Source organism: Malus domestica, chromosome 14 (assembly GCF_042453785.1).
Source record: "Malus domestica chromosome 14, GDT2T_hap1".
In the NCBI taxonomy this organism is placed as follows: Eukaryota; Viridiplantae; Streptophyta; class Magnoliopsida; order Rosales; family Rosaceae; genus Malus; species Malus domestica.
Window position 1 is genome coordinate 31,311,287 of NC_091674.1, and position 23,258 is coordinate 31,334,544.

Genomic DNA, 23,258 nt, shown 5'->3' on the forward strand with positions numbered 1-23,258 from the left:
CACTTTCCATCTGATCTTCCAGGTTTTGGTGTGAACGTGGTTCCACCCTGGTCCAACGAAATCGGCTACGTGAAGCATGGTAGCCGTGGAAAACAACCTTGCATCAGTGCTGATACTGAGAAATTAATGACCAGTGGAAAGCAACCTTCCATCAGTGGTGACACAGTGAAAATAATTTCATCTTTTTTCCCCGGTGATTCATACCGCTTTGATCCTATTGAGATTTGCAATGCTGTACACTTCGATTCTTATTCTGATTGTACCAGTACTGCAAGGACTCGTCATCCTCAAAAAAGGTACAAGGCTGTTAAGGAGTGTGCTGCGTGCGAATATGTGGGAGGTCAAGAACGTTGTGATTGGATGAATCGTGCTATAGGTCAAACAAAACAGGAAGCCATCCCCAAAGATATTCAGAATGCAAAATCACCATCCGATGACGCTTATGGTAAGAAGAGTTGAACCTAGCTGGGAATGGATGTTATATTCTAGTATTAGTATGCACGTATGTCCATTGCAGTTCAAGTTGTCAACGTTTAAAAACAATTCTCTAGTCTTTTGCTCTATGTAAACATTCCTGCTCAGTTTGTACCACCGCAGAAGATATGGATGTTTATATTTTGAACCTAGGAATTTGGTAACTATATAGACTGCTATGTTATCTAAGTTTTTGCATGGATGGTTTATGGAATCAATATCATGTATGACTACGCTGTGTATTTTGCACTTTTACTAATGTGTACCAGTTTGATTTATATGTATTCAGCAACAGTTGCGCTAATTAAATATCATGACAGAAAAACAAAGAAATCTGAAGACAAAATATATATTGAACTAATGCTTACATCTTCCAGAGCAGAATAATGGTTCGACACTTCAGAGTTTAGATGAGAAAACATTGATTGTGAATTTCCTTCAAGATCCCCAGCTATACCATCTAAAGCTTTATTACCAGAACCATACATGTTTTTAAGCTTTCCTAATCTTCGTCGTTGTTCTTTAGTATCTTTCAAAATTAAGCCAAAAAATGAAGTTGTATATAGACTGACAATTCAATCTCAGGAATGCATGCAAATACAATCATCTTCTTGTCTAGGCCTTACCTCCGCCTTCGTTGATACAAAGGACTGCATGTCCTCTTCCATATCTTTTAATTGTTGCTCCTGTTGTGTTATGCTTCCCTGCCAGAGTCTTATGCAAGACTTCAAGCTGCTGAGTTAATTGGGACTGAAATTTCTGGACTAGTATCCGGTTTCCATCTTAAATTTTGTCCTTGCGCTGTACAACACCATCCATGGTCAGAAAATAAATAACCTAGAGTTTTGAGGGAGATCAAAGAAGAACAAAAAAAATAATAATACAAACCAATTTTTGCAAATAAACTGGACACATCTGATGCAGCATTATCTAGCTCTGCTCTTAGCTCAATTGCACGCCCATCGAGTGATTTCTTTCAAAGTTAACAATGCAATAATAGTAAGCAAGAGTCATTTAAATGTACCTTCCAGCATGAAAGTTAATATATGCCAAACATTTAACATGAACTATTGTACAATAATCATGAATGTCGACTGTATAACTTCAAAGTAAGATGAAATGGAGAGAATCTATCTATGGTCTGAAAATGCAGATGGTGACACGACAAGTTGTTTTAGCAAACAACTTTGCTCACCCGATTTGAGGAGATTAACTATCACAAATTCCTGCTCTTTGATGGACGCATTTGCTTCAAATGCTTGTCCTCAAGACCATACAGTGCATGTCCAGTTTCCTCAAGCTTTTTCTGAAGTATAAAGTGTTTAATTATCTCAGAACGAGAGCAGAAAGAATAAAGGACACTCTGTAAGTCGATATTACAAATGTATTACCTCAGTTTTCACAAGTTAAGCATTCAATTGTACAGCCAAAAGTTGCTCACAACTGTAAAGTTCCTGAAGCTCCAGCAATTTCTACTCTCAGGCCAATGTTAACGTTCATATTAGTTCTCACCCTGTAGTCAATATTATTAAAAAAGAAAGGAATGAAATGTTGATGGAGATACCTTGTGTTTTGAATCATAATCAAGTTTCATCCGCTCTATCTTTTCAGACATTGCGTACAGTACATAAAGAGTTAATGAAGTTAGTAACCAGTCAGTTGTGAACGTAGGAAAACCAGTCCATAATTCAGTTCAATGACAAGAATAAGACCTTCTTCTCTGCTTCTTCACTAACATAACGATGTCGTGGTATATATATTCCATTCTTCTCTGTGGCAGTATATGCCTCTGAATGAACATAAGAAACATGTCATACATTTTAGCCTGCAGCAAAGTAACAATAAGGAATAATTAAATAACCTGTCAAACAAAAAAATTATATGGAGAGAGAGATATAGAGAGCACATCAACGCTGGAATCAGTTAACAACCTTGCTTGAGTCGATGAATCTCAGAATACAAATCGTTGATCAAAACAGACCTCATCGTTTTTTGAATGACCTGAAACAATAAGTAACAACATACCATAACAAGGGTCAGATCGAAAGACAGTTCAACTATATAATTTGAGAGAACATGGATGAGCTTCTACATCGAATCAATACTTCCTATAACTATTACCTTCATCAAAAGTTAGATGCTTTTACAGGCATTCTTCAAAGTCTTGGGCATCTACATCGATTCTAACTCGAACCTCATCATTATCACCAGTTGCATGTTCCACATCCTGTCCATCGCACGGATCATCATCATGTGTTGAGGACATATCAAAGAAATCGCGTGGTCTCGTTTTGATTGCAACATGCCATTCTATATCTGTTGGGTCTTGTACATAGAACACTTGTAGTGCTTGTGATGCGAGAATGAAGGGGTCACTCGTAGACGACATCTTATTGAAGTTAACCAATCTAAAGCCATATCTGTCTGTTTTTACTCCCTTACCAGTATTTCTGGAAGTGCCATTAAACCAGTTGCACTTGAATAAAACCACCGTGTGTTCCATATGGTACTTGATTTCAAATACATCAGTCAGAACCCCATAGTAGTCTACCAAACTGGTAACAGGGTTCCGGTCACGTGGGCCAGCATAACTTGGAACATCAGACTGTAGGAAAACACCATAGTTTTGGTAGTTCCCATTGGATTGTGTGCCTCTTACTTTGAACCTGAACCCATTACATACAAAAGTCTTATATCTCCGACACCACTTACTAGGTCCATTAGCAAGCGCCACCAAGTCGTCAGTTGCACTTGGATCACCTGATTGTTGCAATTGATTAACCTACACAATTTACACCCAGGTTCATATGCATAGTTAAGAATTGGAAGCTAAATAGGAAACCAGTACACACAGAATTAACTTATTCCGTACTAACATGGTTTTCGAACCAATCTGGGAAGGATTTAATAGCTTCTTTCTCTGCTTCTAGCATGGTTACACGCATTCCTCGAGTTTTTTGAGCATTTTCCACGTAACTTCTGTAGGTGAAAATAAAGTCAATGTCACTCTGTAGAACCAACAGTAGAGTTTCAGAAGTTGGTGCCATTGAACTGCAGTTTATAACATTTAAGTTTAATCACCTCCTATATGCCATTGACTTATCACAATTGGCTAAAACATACGATCGTGCAATCTCCCAATCGTGGTTGTCAAGATGATAATCTTCCCGTATACCAAGTGAATGGCCGGTGGCACAAAATATGTCAAAGTCGCCCTCATGGTCAGGCCGTAATATATTTGCATTTCGGCTTGGACGGTTCAAACGTGTTTCCACGCCTTCCAAGTACATCGCACAAAAAGACAAGCACTCCTCAGCCAGATATCCTTGGGTCATGCTTCCCTCTGGTCGATTTTTATTTCTAACATACTTCTTCAACGTAAGCAGGAACCTAATTTAAATAGTACAACATCAAAATTGATGTTCTAAATAGTATGATGCACAGATGTAATACCTATAGAAACATACTAAAAGTTAAGGAATACCTCTCAATTGGGTACATCCATCTGTAGTGCACCGGACCTGCAAGTGCAGCTTCCTCGGCAAGATGTATTGTGAGGTGAAGACTGACGACAAAGAACGCAGGGGGTAATATCCTTTCCAATTGGCATAGGATCATCATTATTTTGGGTGTAAGTTTGCGAAAGCCTTCCACTGACCCTTTTTTAGTACACAAATGTCTGAAGAATGCACTTAGTTCTAATACTATCTGTGCAGTCCCAGATGGGAGGCTTTTGCGTATGGCAATTGGAAGGAACTGCTGCATTAAAACGTGCCAATCATGACTTTTAAGTCCCCTTATGATCTTTTCCCTTACATGCACAAGACGTGAAATATTGGACGAGTAATTGTCAGGCACTTTTATTGAGGCTAAGACCTTGCAAAACAATTCCTTCTCTAATGGTTTCATAGTATATGCACCGGGAGGCATCTTTGGCTTTCCATTGACAAATTTGATCTGCAACTCCGGTTTCATGCCCATCAATTCCAAGTCCAACCTTGCATTCATGTTATCCTTGCTTTTCCCAACAATACCCAGCAGCGTTGCAACCAAACTTTCAGTTACATTTTTTTCAATGTGCATGACATCAAGGCAGTGTCGAAGGAGAAGATGTTCCCAATACCGCAATTGGAAGAAAATACTATGTTTCTTCCATGGCCCAACCGTTGGTGTAGGTGGTGGTCTTTTGTCTCCAACCAGTTTCCGTGGCGTCTTACCATATTTGAACCGTAAAGTGGACAACCGCCGAAGGCATTCACGTCCGGTCATAGGGGAAGGTGCTTGCTCTCTTTCGTCAGAAAGATTAAAGGCTTTCCTTTGTCGACGAAAAACATGTGACATGGGCAAGAAACGACGGTGACCCCTATAACAATATTTCCTACCCTTTTTGAGATATGTCGACTCGGTGTTGTAATTGCAATGAGGACATGCTAATTTCCCATGTGTGCTCCAACCAGACAAGTTCCCATAGGCGGGGAAGTCGCTAATAGTCCACAAAACAGCTGCTCGTAAGGTGAAGGTCTCTTGCCTAAACGTATCATAAGTGGGAACCCCGGAGGTCCACAATACCTTCAGCTCGTCTATTAATGGTTGAAGGTATACATCAATATCATTTCCCGGAGATTCTTTGCCCGGTATTAACAAAGCCATCAATATGAAAGGTGATTTCATACACAACCAAGGTGGTAAATTGTATATGGTCAACAATACTGGCCATGTGCTATAGTCGGTGCTGCATTTTCCGAAGGGGTTGAATCCATCACTTGCCAACCCAAGACGTACATTGCGCATTTCCTCACCAAATGTTGGAAATTTCAAATCTAATTGCTTCCATGTAAAGGAATCAGCTGGATGTCTTAAGTAGCCATCCTCGGGCCGAGAAAGACCATGCCAACACATATCTTCACTGGTGTGTCGAGACATGTAAAGCCGTTGCAAGCGGGGTGTAATAGGAAAATATGTTAGCACCTTCCGAGGTATTCTCTTTTTACTGCTTGGCGCTGTGTCATCTACCTCGGTTGTATATCTAGACACACCACATGTAGGACAAACATCTAAACCACTGTTATGTTTCCAATACAACATGCAGTCATTTTCACATGCATGGATCTTTTGGTGAGGCAACATGAATTTTTTCAGCAATCCCTTTGTACTCATCACCTTCTTCGGTAAAGAATGACCATTTGGGAGTATATGTTTGAGAAGCTGAAGATTAGCTTGTACTGCACTTTCACTGCACCCATATAAGCACTTGTTTTGAAATACTCGTATTAGGAAATCCATTTTCTTCATACCACATCCCGGATATAATTCCGTATTTGCATCTTGCACCATGGCTTCAAACTTACGTGCATATGCAGGTATTGAAGCTTCCTGCTCGCTGTGATTATTAATAGGCATGCCACCCATCACACTGGGACCAGAGAAAATATCTTCAAGCAAGGGGCGTAGTTCAGAATGAGGAGTATTAATAGCAGCAAGTTGTTATGCAGCTTCGCTACTTGGAAGAGGGTCACCAAATGTCTCTCCATGCCATACCCACGAGCCTTGCAAGTATGAACGGTCCATACCTTCAACAATTAGATGCGCTTCGACTTCTTTATTACTCAACCAGAACCTATTCAAGCATTTAGCACACGGACATTTGATGTTCCCCTCATGAGAAGCAACTTCCAATGAGTTTGAGATAAATTTTGCTAGCCCTGTTCTGTAATCCTCTGTAAACAGATTGAAAGAGGCCCAACTTTTGTCCATCATCACTGAGTATAATCAATAGTTTCTAGAATTGGAACAACAAGGTGCCTAAAGATGAAAAAGGCAAGTAAAATATGTAACGTAAACAAATTAAGTAAATATAGTATGTGAATACTATATGGACAGAATTTACATAAGCAACTGCAAGGGAGAGTATATTATTTTAGAAATCAATTTTTGTAAGTGGGAAAACAACTCCAATCGCATTTATGAGTGACATTGTATATATGAGTCTTGCACAGGATTTTAGGGTGCATGGGATAGTAAAAAGGTCATAAAAGTCACCAAAAGAAGTTAAGGAAAAAGTTCATATACTGAGTAATGTCGGTCAGGCAGTCATTAGTTTAAAATGTAGAGGTATTTAGTATGTTTTGTATACAACATTTGTATAGTATTTGTAGGAATGTGAATCGTGTTTCATTCCAAATTTGTATCTATGTATAGAGGTTTAAGTGTTCCATTCTAGAATGGTTAAAAGTCCATTGTTCAAAACCTCACATATCTTGATTTGCACCATTTGATAAAAAGGCACGAATTGAAGGAAGATATATTTACCAAATGATTATTCACAGAAAAGCACAGTTAAGAAATGATTATTCACAGAAAAGCACTTTTACCAAATAATCAGGCAAGCATTTGAATTGTATTCTTTCTAAAAACAACTGAAACACAAGTTAAAATAAATAAACAGATAGATAGGCTTAAGCACTAGATTGCAAATATTTCCCTGAAGCTTATAAAATTAGGTGCGGAAGAAGTTAGGGACAGGAAGAGATGCAGGAACCTTGAAGTGGAGTTGAAGGGATTCTTCAAGACGTAATCCGTGTACAGCTCATAGATATGTTTCAAGAGACCTTCCATGTGCTGTGTCCCAGGCTCAGAGACAACAAAGAACTTTGTCCCTGCAAATAATGAAGGTATATCATCACTTTCACAATCCAAGACATTGTAAAAATTTATAGTAAATTTTTTTCTTCCCAGGATAAATTGAACAGCCACAGGAAAAATGAAATTGAGACCAACATCCTGTTCGATAAAAAAGTCCCAATTCAAAAGGAAAAAAAGCCAAGCCCAAAATAACAGACTCAATTACTCTAAAAACAGAAAACAATAAAACTTGTCAACACTGAAACAAACAGTAACTTCGTGCTAAACACTTTCTAAACCAGGCAGATGGACCCGAGTCGACATCCTAGCTACTAAACCAACTCATTCGCCTTACAAAATTCAAGTCTAGCAGTTGTCAAGACGTGTAATATGTACGGTAAGCTTGTATCATTAGAGCTACTTTTTGCTTAAGAAGAAAAACAAACGAGTAAAATGGTATCATAGCAGAAAGTACAGAACTCAGAAAACCCAATATTCACTACAATAATATGACGCAAGTCAAAGCGGATTGGTAGATATAGAAACTAGAAGGAGCAAAACAAAAGGTTTCACCCTTTCTATAACCAGACCAAAGAAGATCCTAATTATGTGGAAATTGATAACATCACACAAGATCATGTAGAGGAAAACACTTGTCCATAGCCCATCTTCAAAATACAGAACCACAAGATAGATGTTGCCGTTGACACCAAATGGCTTACAAGAAACCACCACTATTAGTTGTGTCAATTAACGGATCAACTCACTCAATCCCAATATTTAGCAGTCACCACACTTGCGAAACTCTCGTTGTGTACCCATCTTCCAAATTACAGAACCACAAGACATCTGTTGCCTAAATCGTACACTAAATGGCTTATAACAACACTGCCATTCAACTTGCTCGATGACAATATTTAGCATTGACCTCAGTTATGAATTTATTCCCCCACCCCCGGTAATAACTATCATCCGCTAGATTACATCGTAAAGTGGTCCTAAACTACTGCAATGCACAACATAAAACACAAGTAGGACTAGCAACAGATAGATAACAATAATAGGCTTAAACCCTGTATGGTTTCCAGATTGTTCCAACTTGAACAGATAGAAGAAGCACTTCAAACTGAACTAACAAAAAACTCCAACAGAATCGCAGACATAATAAACAAATTGAAATGTTTAGTCTAAAAAATGCTGAATATTGAATTTGTGGAACACAAAATTACCTGTTTAGACTCCCCAAAATCAATCCAGTTGGTTGCAACCCCAAATTGATTGCAAGAAACCCAGCTGATAATAAATAATGAACTGAGGAGCTTAATTTGCTGAGAAATTGACAGGGCAAGGTATGCGAAGCAAATACCCAGCCGCGTGGGAGCGGACTTCCGTTGACCCCTCAAGTCGCCAACTAAACGAGGCCACTAAGCTTCTTGTCCGCTACGCCCTGTCCGCATTGCCCGACTGGGACTGGTTCGCAGAACCGGTCGACTTCATCACTGATGCAATAATGGCCGATACATGCGAGTAGGGTCGAAGGCTCTGTCCTTCTATGGGTTTTGGCTCTATCTCCCTTTTGTATTAGATGTGCATCCGTAGGTCCTGATAAGCAAAGATATATCCCAGCTTTATAAACAAAAAAATTAACCTGCCCTACCACACAAAATAAATTAAAAAATACATATGAAATTAAAAAGTAGAAGGAAATACAATTTAAGAAATAAAAATATTTAACAGCCACCAATGATTGGTGGCTGAATCTTGAAGGCGACCAACATCAGTGGCATCCCATGGTAAAGCCACCAAAAAATTGTAAGAGTAGCAACTTTACATATATGGCCACCAATTGCAAAGGGTGGGAAAAAAATGGTGGCCTATGAGGCAAATTCTAGTAGTGATATTATCAAAACCATGTGACAGTGCCGATGGATTTTGTTCGATCTAAACCCCACAGGCGATTGGTTGGCTTTGAGTTGGGAGAGGATTATCAAGTGCCAGCGAGCGCGACAAGTCAGGCAACCAAACAACCAATCATACATATGCAGATGATCATATGTGTATATATAATGATAGCATACGAAACATCCAAAATATACACACAGACTAATCTATTACTTGAGCTCGCTAAGAAAGAAGCTGGTGATCCCTCTCCAACTTCAGCACAGCCAGACTCAAAAAAAACACACTCAAAGGTAGCATTTGTTTTACAAGAATGGGGTTCGAGATTGAACATGAGATTTCATTCTCATTCTCGTACGTGTTTGTGTTTGGCATGCACGCGTCTTCGGAAACATTTTGTTACGAAAATGTGATAACTCCTATAGAGAAATCTACATGAAACTCAATAACGTACTTGAGTTTGTCATTTCCTTCCTAAAGAATGCATTTAATTTATACAATTTTATAATTGATTAGATTCTTGCTAGTATACTTTACAAACCAAATATTTTAAATTTTTAATGGCAACATTCTTCATTTTTTTTTCTTCTTCCTTAATATGAAATAACAATGTTGTTTCCAAATAATTAATTTCACAAAACAACGATAACGTTAGACATGCATGTACTGCATTTTTCATTTTATGTGATTTATTAAGAGTGTGTATTATAAATATATACATCACATTTTATTTGCACGTGTTATGCTAAATACTTTGTACGCTACTTATAATATTGTTCAATATACAAAAATGTAGTATTTTTATAAACGCAAACTCGTGTTAAAAAAAAAATCAATATACTAAGAATATAGTCCATTATAGTAAGTATTACAAAATTTCTTAACACTTGGTGCGTTAGACCGCGTTTCCGTATACTTCAATCTCTATGGGTGATGGTTATTTCTCCTTTTGAAAATGTGAATGGGTTTGCAGGGCACGTGTCAATTGTCGTTTGCAGGTCAAACATGAACCCAACTAACCAAGAAATTAGAAAGCTAGAAACTTGTGGTTGCAGAATTTCATGATTTCATGATTTCTTTATTTAATTTTTCTTTTTTATCTTTATCTTTCTAAGTTTTTGGCCTAAATAGTATTAGGTGGGTTCCACTCTCACCAAGTAATTAGGCTTTCTATTGCATTCTTTTGATTATTATTAAAGGAAAACTAATGAAAAATGCTTGAAAGTTTTGAGTTTTAGTGATAAGGACAAAATAAAAGGTAAAGTGAATAGTATCAAGATTGACTTTTTAGTGTAAAAATGTGATTTTTCGTTAAAGTGAACAGTACCAGGTGCTTTTTATTAAAGTTCCCTATTATTAAAGCCAGTTTCATCTGGAGTCAAATATTAATGCACTTTTAATATGGAATTATTATTGTCATTCTAAAAATTTTATTATACTAATGCACTTTTAATAGGGAATTATTATTGTCATTCTAAAAAATTTATTATACATTGTTAAATTTTTTATATTTGAAAAGAAAAATACACGTGTGAGAAGTGTAGAATGAGATTTTTAGAGTGCCAATAACACTTCCCTTTTAATAACAAAATATTTTATCACCTAATATTATAATTTAGTAACGTTTCTTTTTACTTGTATGTTGTTATGCTTGATTATCGTCAAAAACGAATTTGAACGAAATTATTACGATTAGTCCATTATTTTTGTACTCAAAATAGTGGTAATAGACTAATCCACTGTTAAATTTAGCTCACTCTCATATTTTTTAGTGTAGATAAGATTGAATGTATTAAAAAGGTAATGCAATATTTTAAACAAATTACTAAGAGTTTGTAATTTAATTAACTTTTTAAATAGTTTGTATAAAACTAAAAGAGTTAAGTCTCGAGAGGGTGTTGGGTTTACTCAGTAAAATTGTTTGTATAACACTAGCCAAAAAAAAAAAACATAGTGAATAAGATGTTCGTAGAAATAAAAAAAGGGAAGTATTATTGGCATTTCAAAAATCTGATTTAAAACTCCTGAAAAATATATTTTTCTTTCCTAATATCGAAATTTTAAAATGTAAAATGAGATTTTTGGAGTGTTACTAACAATCTCTTACAAAATAGAATTATTAGTTTTTTTTTTTGTCAATATGAATATTTGGTTGGACAAATAGAAAGAGAATGGCGGTGGGCGGCGGGGTTTGCGGTCGTAGTTTAAATAAGGAAGACACGAAATAAAGAGCAGCTGATGTGTCAAAAAGCGCAGATAAAGGTTAAGTAGGGACCACTCAGTTCGTCACGCACTCACCTCCCCACGTCTCCTCTAATTTTTTTTAGTAAAATTACAACCAAAAATCACTTTCATATAATATAAATATCTTAATATATCTATGTATCTGTCGAATCTTTTATTATATGATCAAGATTGAAGGCCGAATGGACACCACTTGCACTTTCCACTCTTCGTCTCTCCTTTTGTTTCTTGTGGCTTAGATATTTTCTTCATTTTATTGGAGATATTATCATTTATTTCACTTATTAGAACAAGTTGTATTCTTCTTTATTTATAGTTAGATAGTTTATATTTGATTTGACTTGCTATAAATGAGTTTAAATTTTCATATTTGAATGTAAATATATCACTGTATATTTTGTAAAATCTCACATCGCCCAGGAGTGAAGATCATGTAAGCCTTATATGTATATTCCTATCTCTACCTAGCATTAGGCCTTTTGGGAGCTCACTGGCTTCAGGTTCCGTAAGAACTTCAAAGTTAAGCAAGAAAGGGGTCAGAGCATTCTTAGGATAGGTGACCCATTAGGAAGTTCTGCTCGGGTGAGTTTCATAAACAAAACCGTGAAAGCGGGGTCTGAATCCAAAACAGACAATATCGTGTTATGACGGAATCGAACCGGAATGTGGTGGGGATCCAAACTAAGATGTGACATATTTAATTTTGTATCACATGACTATAATATTTAATCATAAAAGTACAAGAATTATTTTAAAATACCAATAGCAGCTCTGAAAAATAATAGTAAAACATGAGATAGTGACGAGTGTATTTTTTGGAATATAGGATGGAAATATCTAATTGGTGTGAAAAGACTCAATCTTGTAGTAATTATCCGAATCTGTGTTTGAGTATTGGGGAGATTAAATATCTTCCACAAGAATATCAAGAAAAAATAAAATAAAATGCGGATTTTTTGTGGGGTTTTGTTAATATGGGAGAAAAGCCGAAAAGGTCGGAGACGGAGCACTAGAAAGTGCCGGGTGTCCGTGGGCCCCCTGCGTTCTCAGCCACAAGACTTCCCCATTCCGCCACTCCCTTCCAGAGTTTTCCTTTCCTTCCCAAACTTGTTAAATATCCTTTTTTATTTTCTCAAACAATTAAATTGAAATTAATATTCTCAGTCTGACTCTGACGTGGCAGCCCCTGGTTTTACTTTCTTCCTCCTCCATTTAACTCTGGGTTTCCTTGTGCGCTTCTTCTCGACTCCCCCATTTCCTTCTTCTCATCTCTTTACATCCTCCTTCCTCTCCTCCTCTCGATTCGGATTTTCTGTTTTCTTGTATTTTCCGGCAATCCGACGGCGGAATCCGTTTGTTTGTTTCTCCGGAAAGTTTATTTTCAGTTTTCTCTCCCACTTAGAAAACTGTCGAGACAAAGTTTATTTTCAGTCTTTCAAATACCATTTCAGGTAAGCTTCTGATTGATCCGCTTTATTTTCCCATAAAAATCTTTTCTTTTCTTTTCTTTTTTCAGAAAAATAATTGTTCATAAAGTTTGATTCTTGGTTCTTATTTAACCTTATATGTTCATAAATAATTTGTTTTATTTATTTATTTATTAATTTAGATTCAGGGGAATATCCAATTGATGAAATTCTGTTTTGATTTGTTGGGAATCAATTTCTCAGATTACAGGTTTGGTTGGGAGTAAACGTGTCGGACTTGTTCTGTTTGATTTGAGCAGCAATGGCAGTTGAGGTATGCAAAAGCAATCTGTGTTACTATGTTGGTCGGAATTTGATCATGGTGTGTGAGTGAATACTTTATTGGTACAATTTGTTCCAAAAGTTGAGGAATTTGGCTTTCGATTCGATGCACGCTTAGATAGATGTCTCAAATCAAGATTAGACTTTGATGCAGTTGTTGCCTTATTCACAGTTATTAAGTTTATGATCAATTAATGAATATGTTTTCTTGGATTGATTGTGTTTCTGGTAACAAGATCAGGCAATTTGCCTGATTTCTCTAGTCTGTAGTGGGTTAGTAATGCGATGCGGCTCGTTTTTTATGTCTTCAAACTCGTGCAGAATTATTTTGTTTCGTGTTTTCGAACTGAATTGTGTACTAATGATGAACGCTTTTTCGCTTGTTTTTTTACTACGTTGGAATCAAAAGTATCAACCCGACTTTTTGTTTGGACATAGGATCAGATTGAAGCCGCAGGTTCAAACGCCTCTGTTGCGGTTGGAAATTGCAGTTCAAACGGTGATGCGCAATCTAATGCGGAGATTTGTTCATTTGGCAATGACCATGCACCCAAGGTCACCTTCCTTTCATTGCTTTCGTTGCAGGGGGGTTTCCATTTGCCTAAATTTATGTACCTACCTACTCAAATTTTCGCTGAACGGTTCTTTGTTTTTGCCTTGTTTCTTCAGGTTAGGAAACCGTATACGATTACAAAACAAAGAGAAAAATGGACAGAGGAGGAGCATCAGAAGTTCCTTGAAGCCTTGAAATTGTACGGCCGAGGTTGGCGTCAAATAGAAGGTATAAGCTCAATGCCTCATAACTGTATCTATATTCTAGAGCTAGTTTCTTTCACACCATCTGACGATGAAGTTAAACTTATCTTTATGCAGAATATGTAGGCACCAAAACTGCAGTTCAAATTCGAAGTCATGCTCAAAAGTTCTTCTCTAAGGTTTAATGCCTATTCGACCTTAGTCCCTATTTCCTTTAATAGTATGTACAGGATTCTGAAATTTCTTTAGTTAAATATTCAAGACCCTGTGCCATTAAATCATCATTCGGCCGTATTTTTTAGTTAGCATGTATCCTTCACTGTATTAATATGGTTTGTCTTGCTTTCAGGTATCTAAGGAATCATGTGGTCCTAGCGAAGGCTCCACCAGACTGATTGAGATTCCTCCTCCCCGGCCTAAGCGGAAGCCTGTGCATCCTTATCCACGTAAATCAGTGGATTATCTCAATGGATCACCAGAAAGGTCGCCGTCCCCACAATTTTCAGCTCAAGGGAAAGACCAACAATCTCCCACTTCAGTACTATCTGCATATGATTCAGATGTACTGGGGTCTGCAGCTTTCGACCAGCATAACATATCTCCACCCCCGACTTCATGTACCACTGACATGCACTCTACAAGCTTATCCCCCTTTGGAAAAGAGAGTGATTACATGGCGTCCAACTCATCCGCTGATGAAGTGAAAGGGTCCTCGCCATCGGTCCATTTGGAAAAATTTCCATCCGTGGTATGATGAACTGTTATGCTGATTATGAATTTAGATTCCTTTATTCTGTTTTGGGTTCTGACTCTGGTTGCCCTTGTATTGATCTGGATTTCCAGAATTACAGACCAGGTTCCAAGCACACTGTGAATACTGAAGATGATGCCGGCAATATAAGAGCTTCTGTGAGCATTAAGCTCTTTGGAAGGACAGTTTTGGTACCAGACTCGGAGAAACAATCTCCACCTGGTGCTGACGAGTCTAAGACATTGACGTCAAAGGTGGAACAAGACAACTGTGAGAGGGAGAATGATAAGCTTGTTCAAATATCAAGATCAGATCAATTAGATACGAGTTTAACACTTGGTGGGATTGTTGGCAACGTGGTTTCATCGGCATGTGTTGCTACAACAAAATGGGAACACCAAAAACATAGCCCTAATCCTGAAGCTCCTCTGCCATGGTGGGCTATGCATCATGGTTTCCCGTACCGTCACGTCAGATCATGTAACGAAAACTCATCTAAAATTACGGAAAGATCCTTTCATAGTGCAGTGGAAAGTTTAGGTGAGAGCCACATAGAGGCTGTCGATTCATTACGCGAAGAAACTTGTTCGGAGCCCTGCAGTTCACGGAAGGGGTTTGCAGCGTACAAAAGATGTTTAGCAGATGTAAATAAGAACTCATCTGCCATGGTTTATGAAGACCTGAGGGACAGGCGAAGGGCTCGTGTCTGCTCATAGTTTTGCATTCCGGATGTTCTGTTTTCAAGTTTATTGCAATACGTGCCTGTGATTGAAAGTTTACAATTCGATATCTTCCAGTCGGATGATGTTGCAGTTTTGCAACAAGCAATAATTGTAACTTCCTTTCTGGGTGTATTCTTTGAACCCTATTCTTTAAATGAAAGTATTAGAGGCCTCAATTGAATAGTTATTCGTTTCCTCGACTGTTTCTTGATCGCAGTTTATGCAATCCAGGGAAGCGATTTCGCATTTCCAGTTTATGCAGTCATATGAATTTTTGCTTGCCTTGACATAACGGAGAAAGAGAAGTTTGCATCGTTAATTGAATCATACAATCATACGTTAAACAGAGCATACAAAAATGAGAATTCAAACAAAGTGGACACAAGACAGTCCAGACCAGTGAAGGCACCAAGGACTTGCATGTTAAACAACAATCACGGCTACGGCTGACATTTCAATACCGTCTTGGGTTTTGTTTGGGAGGTTGACGAAGCTCTGATCTCGGCTTTGCAACTTCAACAAATATTACCCTGCCATCCAAAAACTGAGAGAGTAAACAAGAAGCAAAGAAAGACTCAATATCTGATATGTCATGTGGACGAGCTGATAAAGCGATGCTACTGAAGATACTGGAAATGAGTGCTGGTATGCGCAGCAATCGTCATAAACTAGAAAATTTTGAAGGTTCAAAAGGCAATCATCAGTTCACTACATATAATCTTCTGAAGTCACACAGGACACAATCTTCATAAAACAAACAGCTCAATGTTTCTTCAAGCTCAAAAACAACCGACTGTCTAGACACTAGAACAGGTATAAAAGACTATAGTCGTTGGAGCTAGACGCCAATAAGCAAAGATTTCCAATTGAAAGCATGTAGAAAATTTAAGAGAAGATTACACCTAGTAGCGGTTTCCCTCCTAACGTTGGCACATTTCGCTTTGATATGTAGCCGGCTAGTTTTAGGTCATGATCTGAGGCTAACACATGTTTCTGAAAATAATGACAGTCACAATCAGGGCAGCGCAGCTGAAATGATGGCATCATGTTAGAGCAGAGCATGCGATGCCTACACTTCTCGTGGTATCGTATGTTTGATGCTCATGCTAAGTTTACGCACACCATTGGTTTAGATGATCATAACAAGGTGATAGAAACCTTTTTCACGTTGCCAATCAAGGTATCCATTCTTCATAAGGGGCCCTGATAGAAGTAAGCCAAAATCCCAAGTGTCCAAGATCTCCCTTTTATCATCAGAGTGTTTAAAATTACTATGAAACTCTAGTTCTCCTATGACACTCTCCTCGATGCATTGTTGCTTCACTTGGTGAATGCATTCTCACCATTAATACACTCTCCTTGATATATTCTCCCCATTAATACAAGTTGTCCAAAATTTTGGAAAGCATTTCTTAAGCTCTCTTCAGTGGTACAAAACGAAAGCCTTGCTTGACATTGATAATTGGCAAAGCATCATAAATTTGCAAACTAAATGATGTGTTATCAATAAAAAATGAGTACGTTTATAAATGTTTCCTCATCAACTTCTACGTCATTTACTTTACAAAATTTAGTTTACAAGTTTAATCCCTAGCATTACTCAAATTTTCTGTCATCAAGCCTCCAACTTGAATCAATTTTTAGAAGGTAGAAGAGGCAGAGCGGCGCTGCGGCAAGGTTGAATATGGTAGTTAACAGGAGACCGGCTGTGCTGTACCACTACTCTTGTCCGGATCTACTTCTCCGCCGTCTCTGCCGAACCCCTCTTTTTCCCCAACACCGTTTACAGCCCCATCACCCCCCAACACTTCCCTCTCCCCAACATCGACCACCTCTACCTCCTCGACTTCGTGGGTCCCCCCGGTTTTGTCCAGAAGATCTCCTCCATGGTCCCAAACGTCGTGGTCTTGGACCACCACAAGAGTGCCATTGGAACCCCCATTGGCGGAAATGTGGCCGGCGTCGTAGACATGAACAGGTGCGGCGCCACCATCGCTTTCGAGTATATCGAAGATGGTGATCTATGGAGGTGGAAGCTTCCCAACAGTAAAGCTTTCAGTAGTGGTCTCAAAGATTTGAACCTTCAGTACGACGTCGGGCTGAACCCATCTTTGTTCCAATACGTAATTTCAAGTTTGCTTGCTTCATTAATTGATGGCGTTGAAATTACTGAAAAGTTGTGTGCTTTATTGATTTTTGGTTTGAATGAGCAGCTGCTTTCTTTGGATAGTGTTCGGCGCACGCTTAATGTTGCCACTCTTTACATTACTGCAATGCATTAAGATTGCAAGTTTTGGGCTTTTTTAGTTTGAATTTAGTGTGATTTTATCATTGGTTCTAGTTCGAATTTTGTGAAAGTTATTGAATTTCTTGCCTTGTTTCTGCTTTCTTCAAAAGTGCTGCTGTTGTGGTGATGCCACAATGTATTTTGCTTATCACATTCCAATTCTTGTCTTTATAGTTTATAAGTTAAATCCACCAAGAAAGTTGAATGCACAAAACTATAAAGCAGTGTTAACAATTGCACAATGAATATAGCATTTTTTTCCCTTTTATAGCATTGGAGTGGCATCTTATATAGGACACTGGTAGTTCCTCAGTTATCATGTTTATTTATATAACTGTGGCAGAATTTCATTCATTCATTCAAATGGAGAAAATGCCCCCTTAGTTGAAAGATCAACTGATTGGAGACGTCTCAGTTGTGTCCTCATAGAGGAGAGTTTACTCAATTGTGGAATTCCATTCTCCAGAAACTGCCCTTTCTTAGATTTGCAATCCATGCCTTTCAATCCATTCTGTTTGCAGGGTCAGAAATCGAGGACCAAGTAATTTACTAAAAAATGGAATTTCAACCACCGACATAGTAGTAATCTTTTCAAGAGCTGCATTCATGATGATGATATTTTTGGCAAAGGAATTTTATTTGAGGAAGTAGTTTCTCCATTTGCGAACGGATTTGCAATTAAAAGAACTGTAGAAAGAAAATGTAAAAGTTTTAAGGGAGAAACCATGCGATGTAAAGATAAAGCTCTATATCCAAAAACCAAACTGATGTTAGGACTGAAGCATGTTGAACCAGTGGGGCCTATATTTGTTCCTGTTTTACTTGGTAAAAAGTCTGGTTAATTGGACCCATGTTAGACTCCTTGAATGCACTATTCTAGCAATTCATGATTTCATCTTGTTTTTCAGTTTGAAATCAATGTGGATAAACTTAGTACGAATGAGGTGTATCCTGTCATCTTCATTTTTCAGAACTATATTCATGTTATTTTTTTTGTTTTATGTGGAATTGTTTTTTTATGCCTGTTTATTGTGGTTGATCTCTTCCAGAGCATGGCTTCCATCACCTGCAGTAGTTTTTATTAAGCTCAACTCAAACTGTTCCACCCATCTGGATACCCAATGCACATTCAGTAACTTGTTTGAGATGTATTGTAATCGGTGCTATCCTTCCATTTTACATTTTAGTTATCTTTTTTTTTCTTTCAAATTCTCTGTAGGGGCATTGGTGCTGTTGTATACAGAGTGCCTGAGCTTGAAAATGACCAAATGCTAAAAATAAGCCTTAGGAGTGTGGACACCGAAGACACAACACTCATCTCACAGGGTGTTCTCTCATCATATGGATTTTCTTTCTGCCTGTTAAACATGGAATTAACTGGCACATATACGTAGTACTTTGGGAAAAGCTAAAATGCGTTTTGCATTTTCTTCTCAGGAATTAGTAGTCGGTGGGCATCGAAATGCTAGTTCCTTCATGGTAGGCTCTGCAGAATTCAAGCAGTGGAAACTGTGAAGATTGATATGACATTCAAGAGGTAACTTCAAAATCCAATCGTTAAAAATGTATTGTATATATTTATTCCACAAGTAACATCCAAATCACCTCAGGAAAGAGGTTAATAACTAAATCTCTAGACTGGTCATCTGATAAACTGACTCTCAAGAGAATCCACCAACAAAACTAAACCAAACCAAACCAAACCGTCATAAAATGGCTAAAGCCAATTTAATATAATTAATCTACAAATTAATGAAGATACGGTGACAAACCTTACAAACTTTGTCTAGTGTTCTTCATGAAATCGTGTATATATATGTTGTATTTTATTGTTTGAAAATTACATCCGTCCATGCATGCATTTTCAGGTTATTTACTGTTAATTAACACCAATTCCGGTAACCATCCATGTACTCATCTTCACTGATCAGTTAGTTTGTGAAGGCCACATGAGAGAGCTGATCTTCACCACTGACACCGGTGTTAGAAGAACACTGCATCCACGTATCATCTGTGATGAACTGCATCCAGGAATCGTCTTTGTCATCTTCCTCCTGCAGGCATGAGATCGACGATGACGATGCCATCAGAATCTCCGGTGACATGGTTTGATCACAATGATCATTGTTTACACCTTGTGATCGTTCATGAATATTATTTAGTGTTAAATGACTTGATTGGCCTTGCTGCTCTTCAATCTCCGCGCAAATGCCATTTTTCTTAAACACGCGACACAATGCAAAAGAATCCTGCTATATAAATTCAATATTTGTTAATTTATCTAGTCAAAGGGTAAAGGAGTTGGAATGATATTGTAAAATGGGAGATTTTTTAATGTGTCGGTCCTGCTAGAACACAGTTTAATACACCAAATATCACAATATAAGTGTAATTTTTTTTTTTCAAATATCAAACCATTCGTATTATGTCATTTGGTGTACCGTATTTCTGAAATACTAAAAAAATTCTCGTATAATTTATAACAATATACGCATGTTAATATTATTTTGGAGTTCGGAATAAAGTAAAAAGCCCCCGACACCTTACATAAATGAAAGTGATCGATGTGGAGCTAGCAAGGCTGCTTTTTGTGGTTAATTAGTTGTATGATCAAACGTAATTACATTATAATAATCCATAATTCTTAATTAAGCTTGAGTTAATTAAGGAATATTAATTCATATCTAAATCTTGTGGAGGATTGTACTTTTGTCTGATTAGAAAAAGAAAAGAGATTTAAGTGATCCACTGCAAGCAACGAATATTGTCAGCTATTTTTATTCCGTTATTTATATATTTTTAAAGTATAATATCGTAAATTCCATGCATGCAAATGCAAACTCATGCAAGTTTTACGTGGATAGTTTTACTTTTCATTATTATACACTATTAACTTATGGTCCAAAGCTTTCTGACTGATTATGCTCTTTAATTAATCGATTAATTTTTCTTTTAAGTGGAGTGTTAATTAAGTTTATAGGGGCAGCGTAGCCAAGCTTTTGCATCTCACGCTGCAAAAGAGGTAAAATTATAATAAAAAGCATGAAAAAAGAAAATGCTTTTCTCCCCGCCTCAAGCATCGAACTTCATGCTTTTTAGGTAAAATATTGTATACTGTTTCGGAAAAAGATAAATCTCTGAAACAATGGTCTTGTGGTTTCTGTTCTGTGTGATTTTGGTAGGGATCATTTTTGACAAAAACTTGAAAAATAAATGGTTTGATTGTTGAAATACAATGTGAAATTGTAGTTCCCCCAACTAAAGCTCACTATAATCATTCTAATCATCTTGTCTTTCCTTTTCATTAAATAATCAGTAACGGTGACACTAGTGAGTTCCTTCTAATTAATAAATTAGTGAGTGATCATCTAGAATTTATAAGTCACACTCGCACCTATCATTAATTGAATCCCACCATACTCATCAATTTGATGATGAGAATATTTTGGGACAAATAAAATGAGCTACAGATACAAAGAATGCTTAATCCTCCCAATTGACTAATTAACATGTGGACATGTATATATATGTATACTTATGTGTGTATTATTAATTAATTTAGAGCACAAACAAAGCGTGTATAAATTGATGGAGAATATGGTACCTGAATTGCGGCAGATGATGAGGAGGAGGTGTCGAGGTCGGAGGAGCAGTAGTAGTCCTTGTCATCGAGGCGATACTCGTGCATGACCCAGTCAGTCCGAATGCCCTGAGGGGCTCGGCCTCTGTAGTAAACCAGCGTCTTCTTCATTCCGATTGCTCGATTCTGGCACGTCACTCTCCTGTCTTTCCCAGTCGACTTCCAATATCCTGCTCTCGTTGCTCTGTTTGTTCTGAATCCATTAGGGTATTTTCGATCCCGGGGTCCAAAGAAGTACCACTCGGGGTCTCTACTTGGCAAAAACGATTTTTCTGCATTGATGCACCAATCAAATATGTAACTGTATACAACTATACATTTAAATATAGATGACATAATTTGCATTATACATATGCTAAGATAACGCTCAAACGCTAATCAGTAAGTTAACTATCATGAATGGTATACTGCTTGAATAATAATGATGTTGATACAGTAAAAGTACTCAATGATGATCGATGAAGGACCTGCTAATTCCCAAGGCTCGCATTTGTAGAGATCAACTTCAGGAATGATGTCGAGCTCAATCTCTTGGCCGTTGATTTTCCTCTTGAGATAATAATTCACCAGCTCCTCGTCCGTTGGATGGAACCTAAAACCGGGAGGTAATCCCACTGGCGCCATATAATTGATATCAAAGCACGGCGCAAGCTAGTTAGTTTTGTTGTTACTGATTGTTTCCTTGGCGATCGATCGATCGATCGCCCTTCTCTCCTCCTAGCCAGCTAGCTAATGATTTATGGCATCATGATCATGTTATATATCTACACGTATAAAAAGGACTGAAAGTCCCTTGTATTAAGGTCTTTCCCCACTCCTCATCAGGACCTCACTTTTCCTTTTCCAGATTCTCAGACAAAACCTTCTTCCTATTGACACTTCTCGGCCTTACTGAATGTTTTTAAATTTTTCCTATCTTTCAATTTTGCTTATTTGTTTTTACCAAGGAAAATTTTTATTTGTAAGCAAAAATCATATAAATATGCGTGTGTTCGTACATATTACATACATTCTCATGTTAGGATTTATCATCAAAATACGTTGTTGTTAGACTGTGAATTTCAATCGCACATTCAACATTCATCACAATATAGTATAGCATGTGTCACTTGCTCTTGCAACACATCATATATTTTGTTAATTAATTTGGTAGCTTAATTTCACTTTTGTTTTTTCAAGGCTCAATCCCCTTATCCCTTTCTGGCTGAACGTTTCTTAATAAATTTACAGTTACAGTGTATCTTATCATATTTTGACAACGAGTTGAGTTACTAAATTATCTAAAGTTATACTGTACTACTGGACCAAAACTCAAAACAAGGCTGTCATCTTCGTTCACCTTTACAAACTATTTTATTGTCTTTCATTGTTTCTCTTCTACTTTTACCAGCTATTAGTCACTACAAAATCCACATCAAGCTTTAGATGTAGATCGTGTGATGTCAATAACGTGATGTCACGTACCGGGATGAAGCTGAAGAAGGGTCAGGGGCCATGGCCCCTCTCCCTCTCTCTCTCTTTTTGAAATGATAAAATTACACGTAAATTATAAAATATCTAGCCATTTATCTGAAACATATGAGTTTCTAAACAACACACATTCCTCTAGACTGTAATTGTTTCTTTATATCTTGTAGCCTTGAATTAATGTGCATGTTTTATGTATAGTTGATGGCTGGTCAAGTGCATGCTCTTTTGTTGCTGAAATTACATGCATATGTATATGGGGTTACTGGTTAGTAGTTACCTCTCTATATGGAAACATAAGGATTATTTGCATGGCTGGCTCCTCATTGAGATTTTGAGAATATATAGTAGGTCTTGTACTATCTATTTTCATCTACTAAAATAGCATCAGAATTTCATTATGAATGAAATCGAAATTACTATTTTTAAATTGATCACAACTATATCTTATGGAATCATATTAAATATTTGACCACATAGTTCGTACTTTACTACGAAACCAATCTTTCTTTAACAACAAAAAATCTTATTGACACACAATCTGTGCCAAAATTTATTTCATCATTCCTCATGCATGCTGAATCAAATAATCAATGACGCATCCTTAATCTTTCTCTCCCTCTCTTTTTTTGTGTGGAAAGTACTCTCT

At 37.3% G+C, this 23,258-nt stretch overlaps 3 protein-coding genes and 1 long non-coding RNA gene across 7 annotated transcripts; 2 read left to right on the top strand and 2 right to left on the bottom strand.

Annotated features, from left to right (window-relative positions):
* Window positions 1–1,690: 1,690 nt before the first annotated feature.
* Window positions 1,691–5,883, bottom strand: LOC139191286 (uncharacterized). Its single transcript, XM_070811865.1, has 8 exons — window positions 3,959–5,883; window positions 3,598–3,864; window positions 3,351–3,525; window positions 2,669–3,256; window positions 2,406–2,475; window positions 2,187–2,263; window positions 2,039–2,077; window positions 1,691–1,780 (listed from the first exon to the last, which is right to left on the bottom strand). Exons 1-8 carry the CDS (start codon window positions 5,881–5,883, stop codon window positions 1,691–1,693), a joined length of 3,231 nt encoding a protein of 1,076 aa, XP_070667966.1.
* A 3,385-nt stretch (window positions 5,884–9,268) lies between these two features.
* On the top strand, window positions 9,269–15,402 carry LOC114821077 (protein REVEILLE 7-like). 3 transcript variants are annotated; one of them, XM_070812446.1, is made up of 7 exons: window positions 9,269–9,287; window positions 12,909–12,978; window positions 13,425–13,541; window positions 13,656–13,767; window positions 13,860–13,921; window positions 14,092–14,490; window positions 14,586–15,402. In XM_070812446.1, exons 2-7 carry the CDS (start codon window positions 12,967–12,969, stop codon window positions 15,207–15,209), a joined length of 1,326 nt encoding a protein of 441 aa, XP_070668547.1. In that variant the 5' UTR covers window positions 9,269–9,287; window positions 12,909–12,966; the 3' UTR covers window positions 15,210–15,402. The 3 variants fall into 3 exon arrangements, with proteins under 3 accessions (XP_070668547.1, XP_028948729.1, XP_028948728.1); XM_029092896.2 differs by lacking the exon at window positions 9,269–9,287 and adding an exon at window positions 12,322–12,689; XM_029092895.2 differs by lacking the exon at window positions 9,269–9,287 and adding an exon at window positions 12,476–12,689 and having other exon boundaries at window positions 12,909–13,026.
* Window positions 15,403–16,773: 1,371 nt separating this feature from the next.
* LOC114821130 (uncharacterized) lies at window positions 16,774–19,699 on the top strand. Its single transcript, XR_003768548.2, has 3 exons — window positions 16,774–17,338; window positions 18,722–19,039; window positions 19,371–19,699. It is a non-coding gene; the product is annotated as an uncharacterized lncRNA (long non-coding RNA).
* On the bottom strand, window positions 19,060–21,914 carry LOC114821129 (NAC domain-containing protein 54-like). Of its 2 annotated transcripts, none has more exons than XM_029093032.2 (3): window positions 21,610–21,914; window positions 21,107–21,414; window positions 19,060–19,751 (listed from the first exon to the last, which is right to left on the bottom strand). In XM_029093032.2, the coding sequence occupies exons 1-3, from the start codon at window positions 21,764–21,766 to the stop codon at window positions 19,434–19,436; spliced, it is 783 nt and encodes a 260-aa protein (XP_028948865.1). In that variant the 5' UTR covers window positions 21,767–21,914; the 3' UTR covers window positions 19,060–19,433. The 2 variants fall into 2 exon arrangements, with proteins under 2 accessions (XP_028948865.1, XP_070668548.1); XM_070812447.1 differs by having other exon boundaries at window positions 19,060–19,754; window positions 21,610–21,906.
* Between the last annotated feature and the right edge of the window lie 1,344 nt (window positions 21,915–23,258).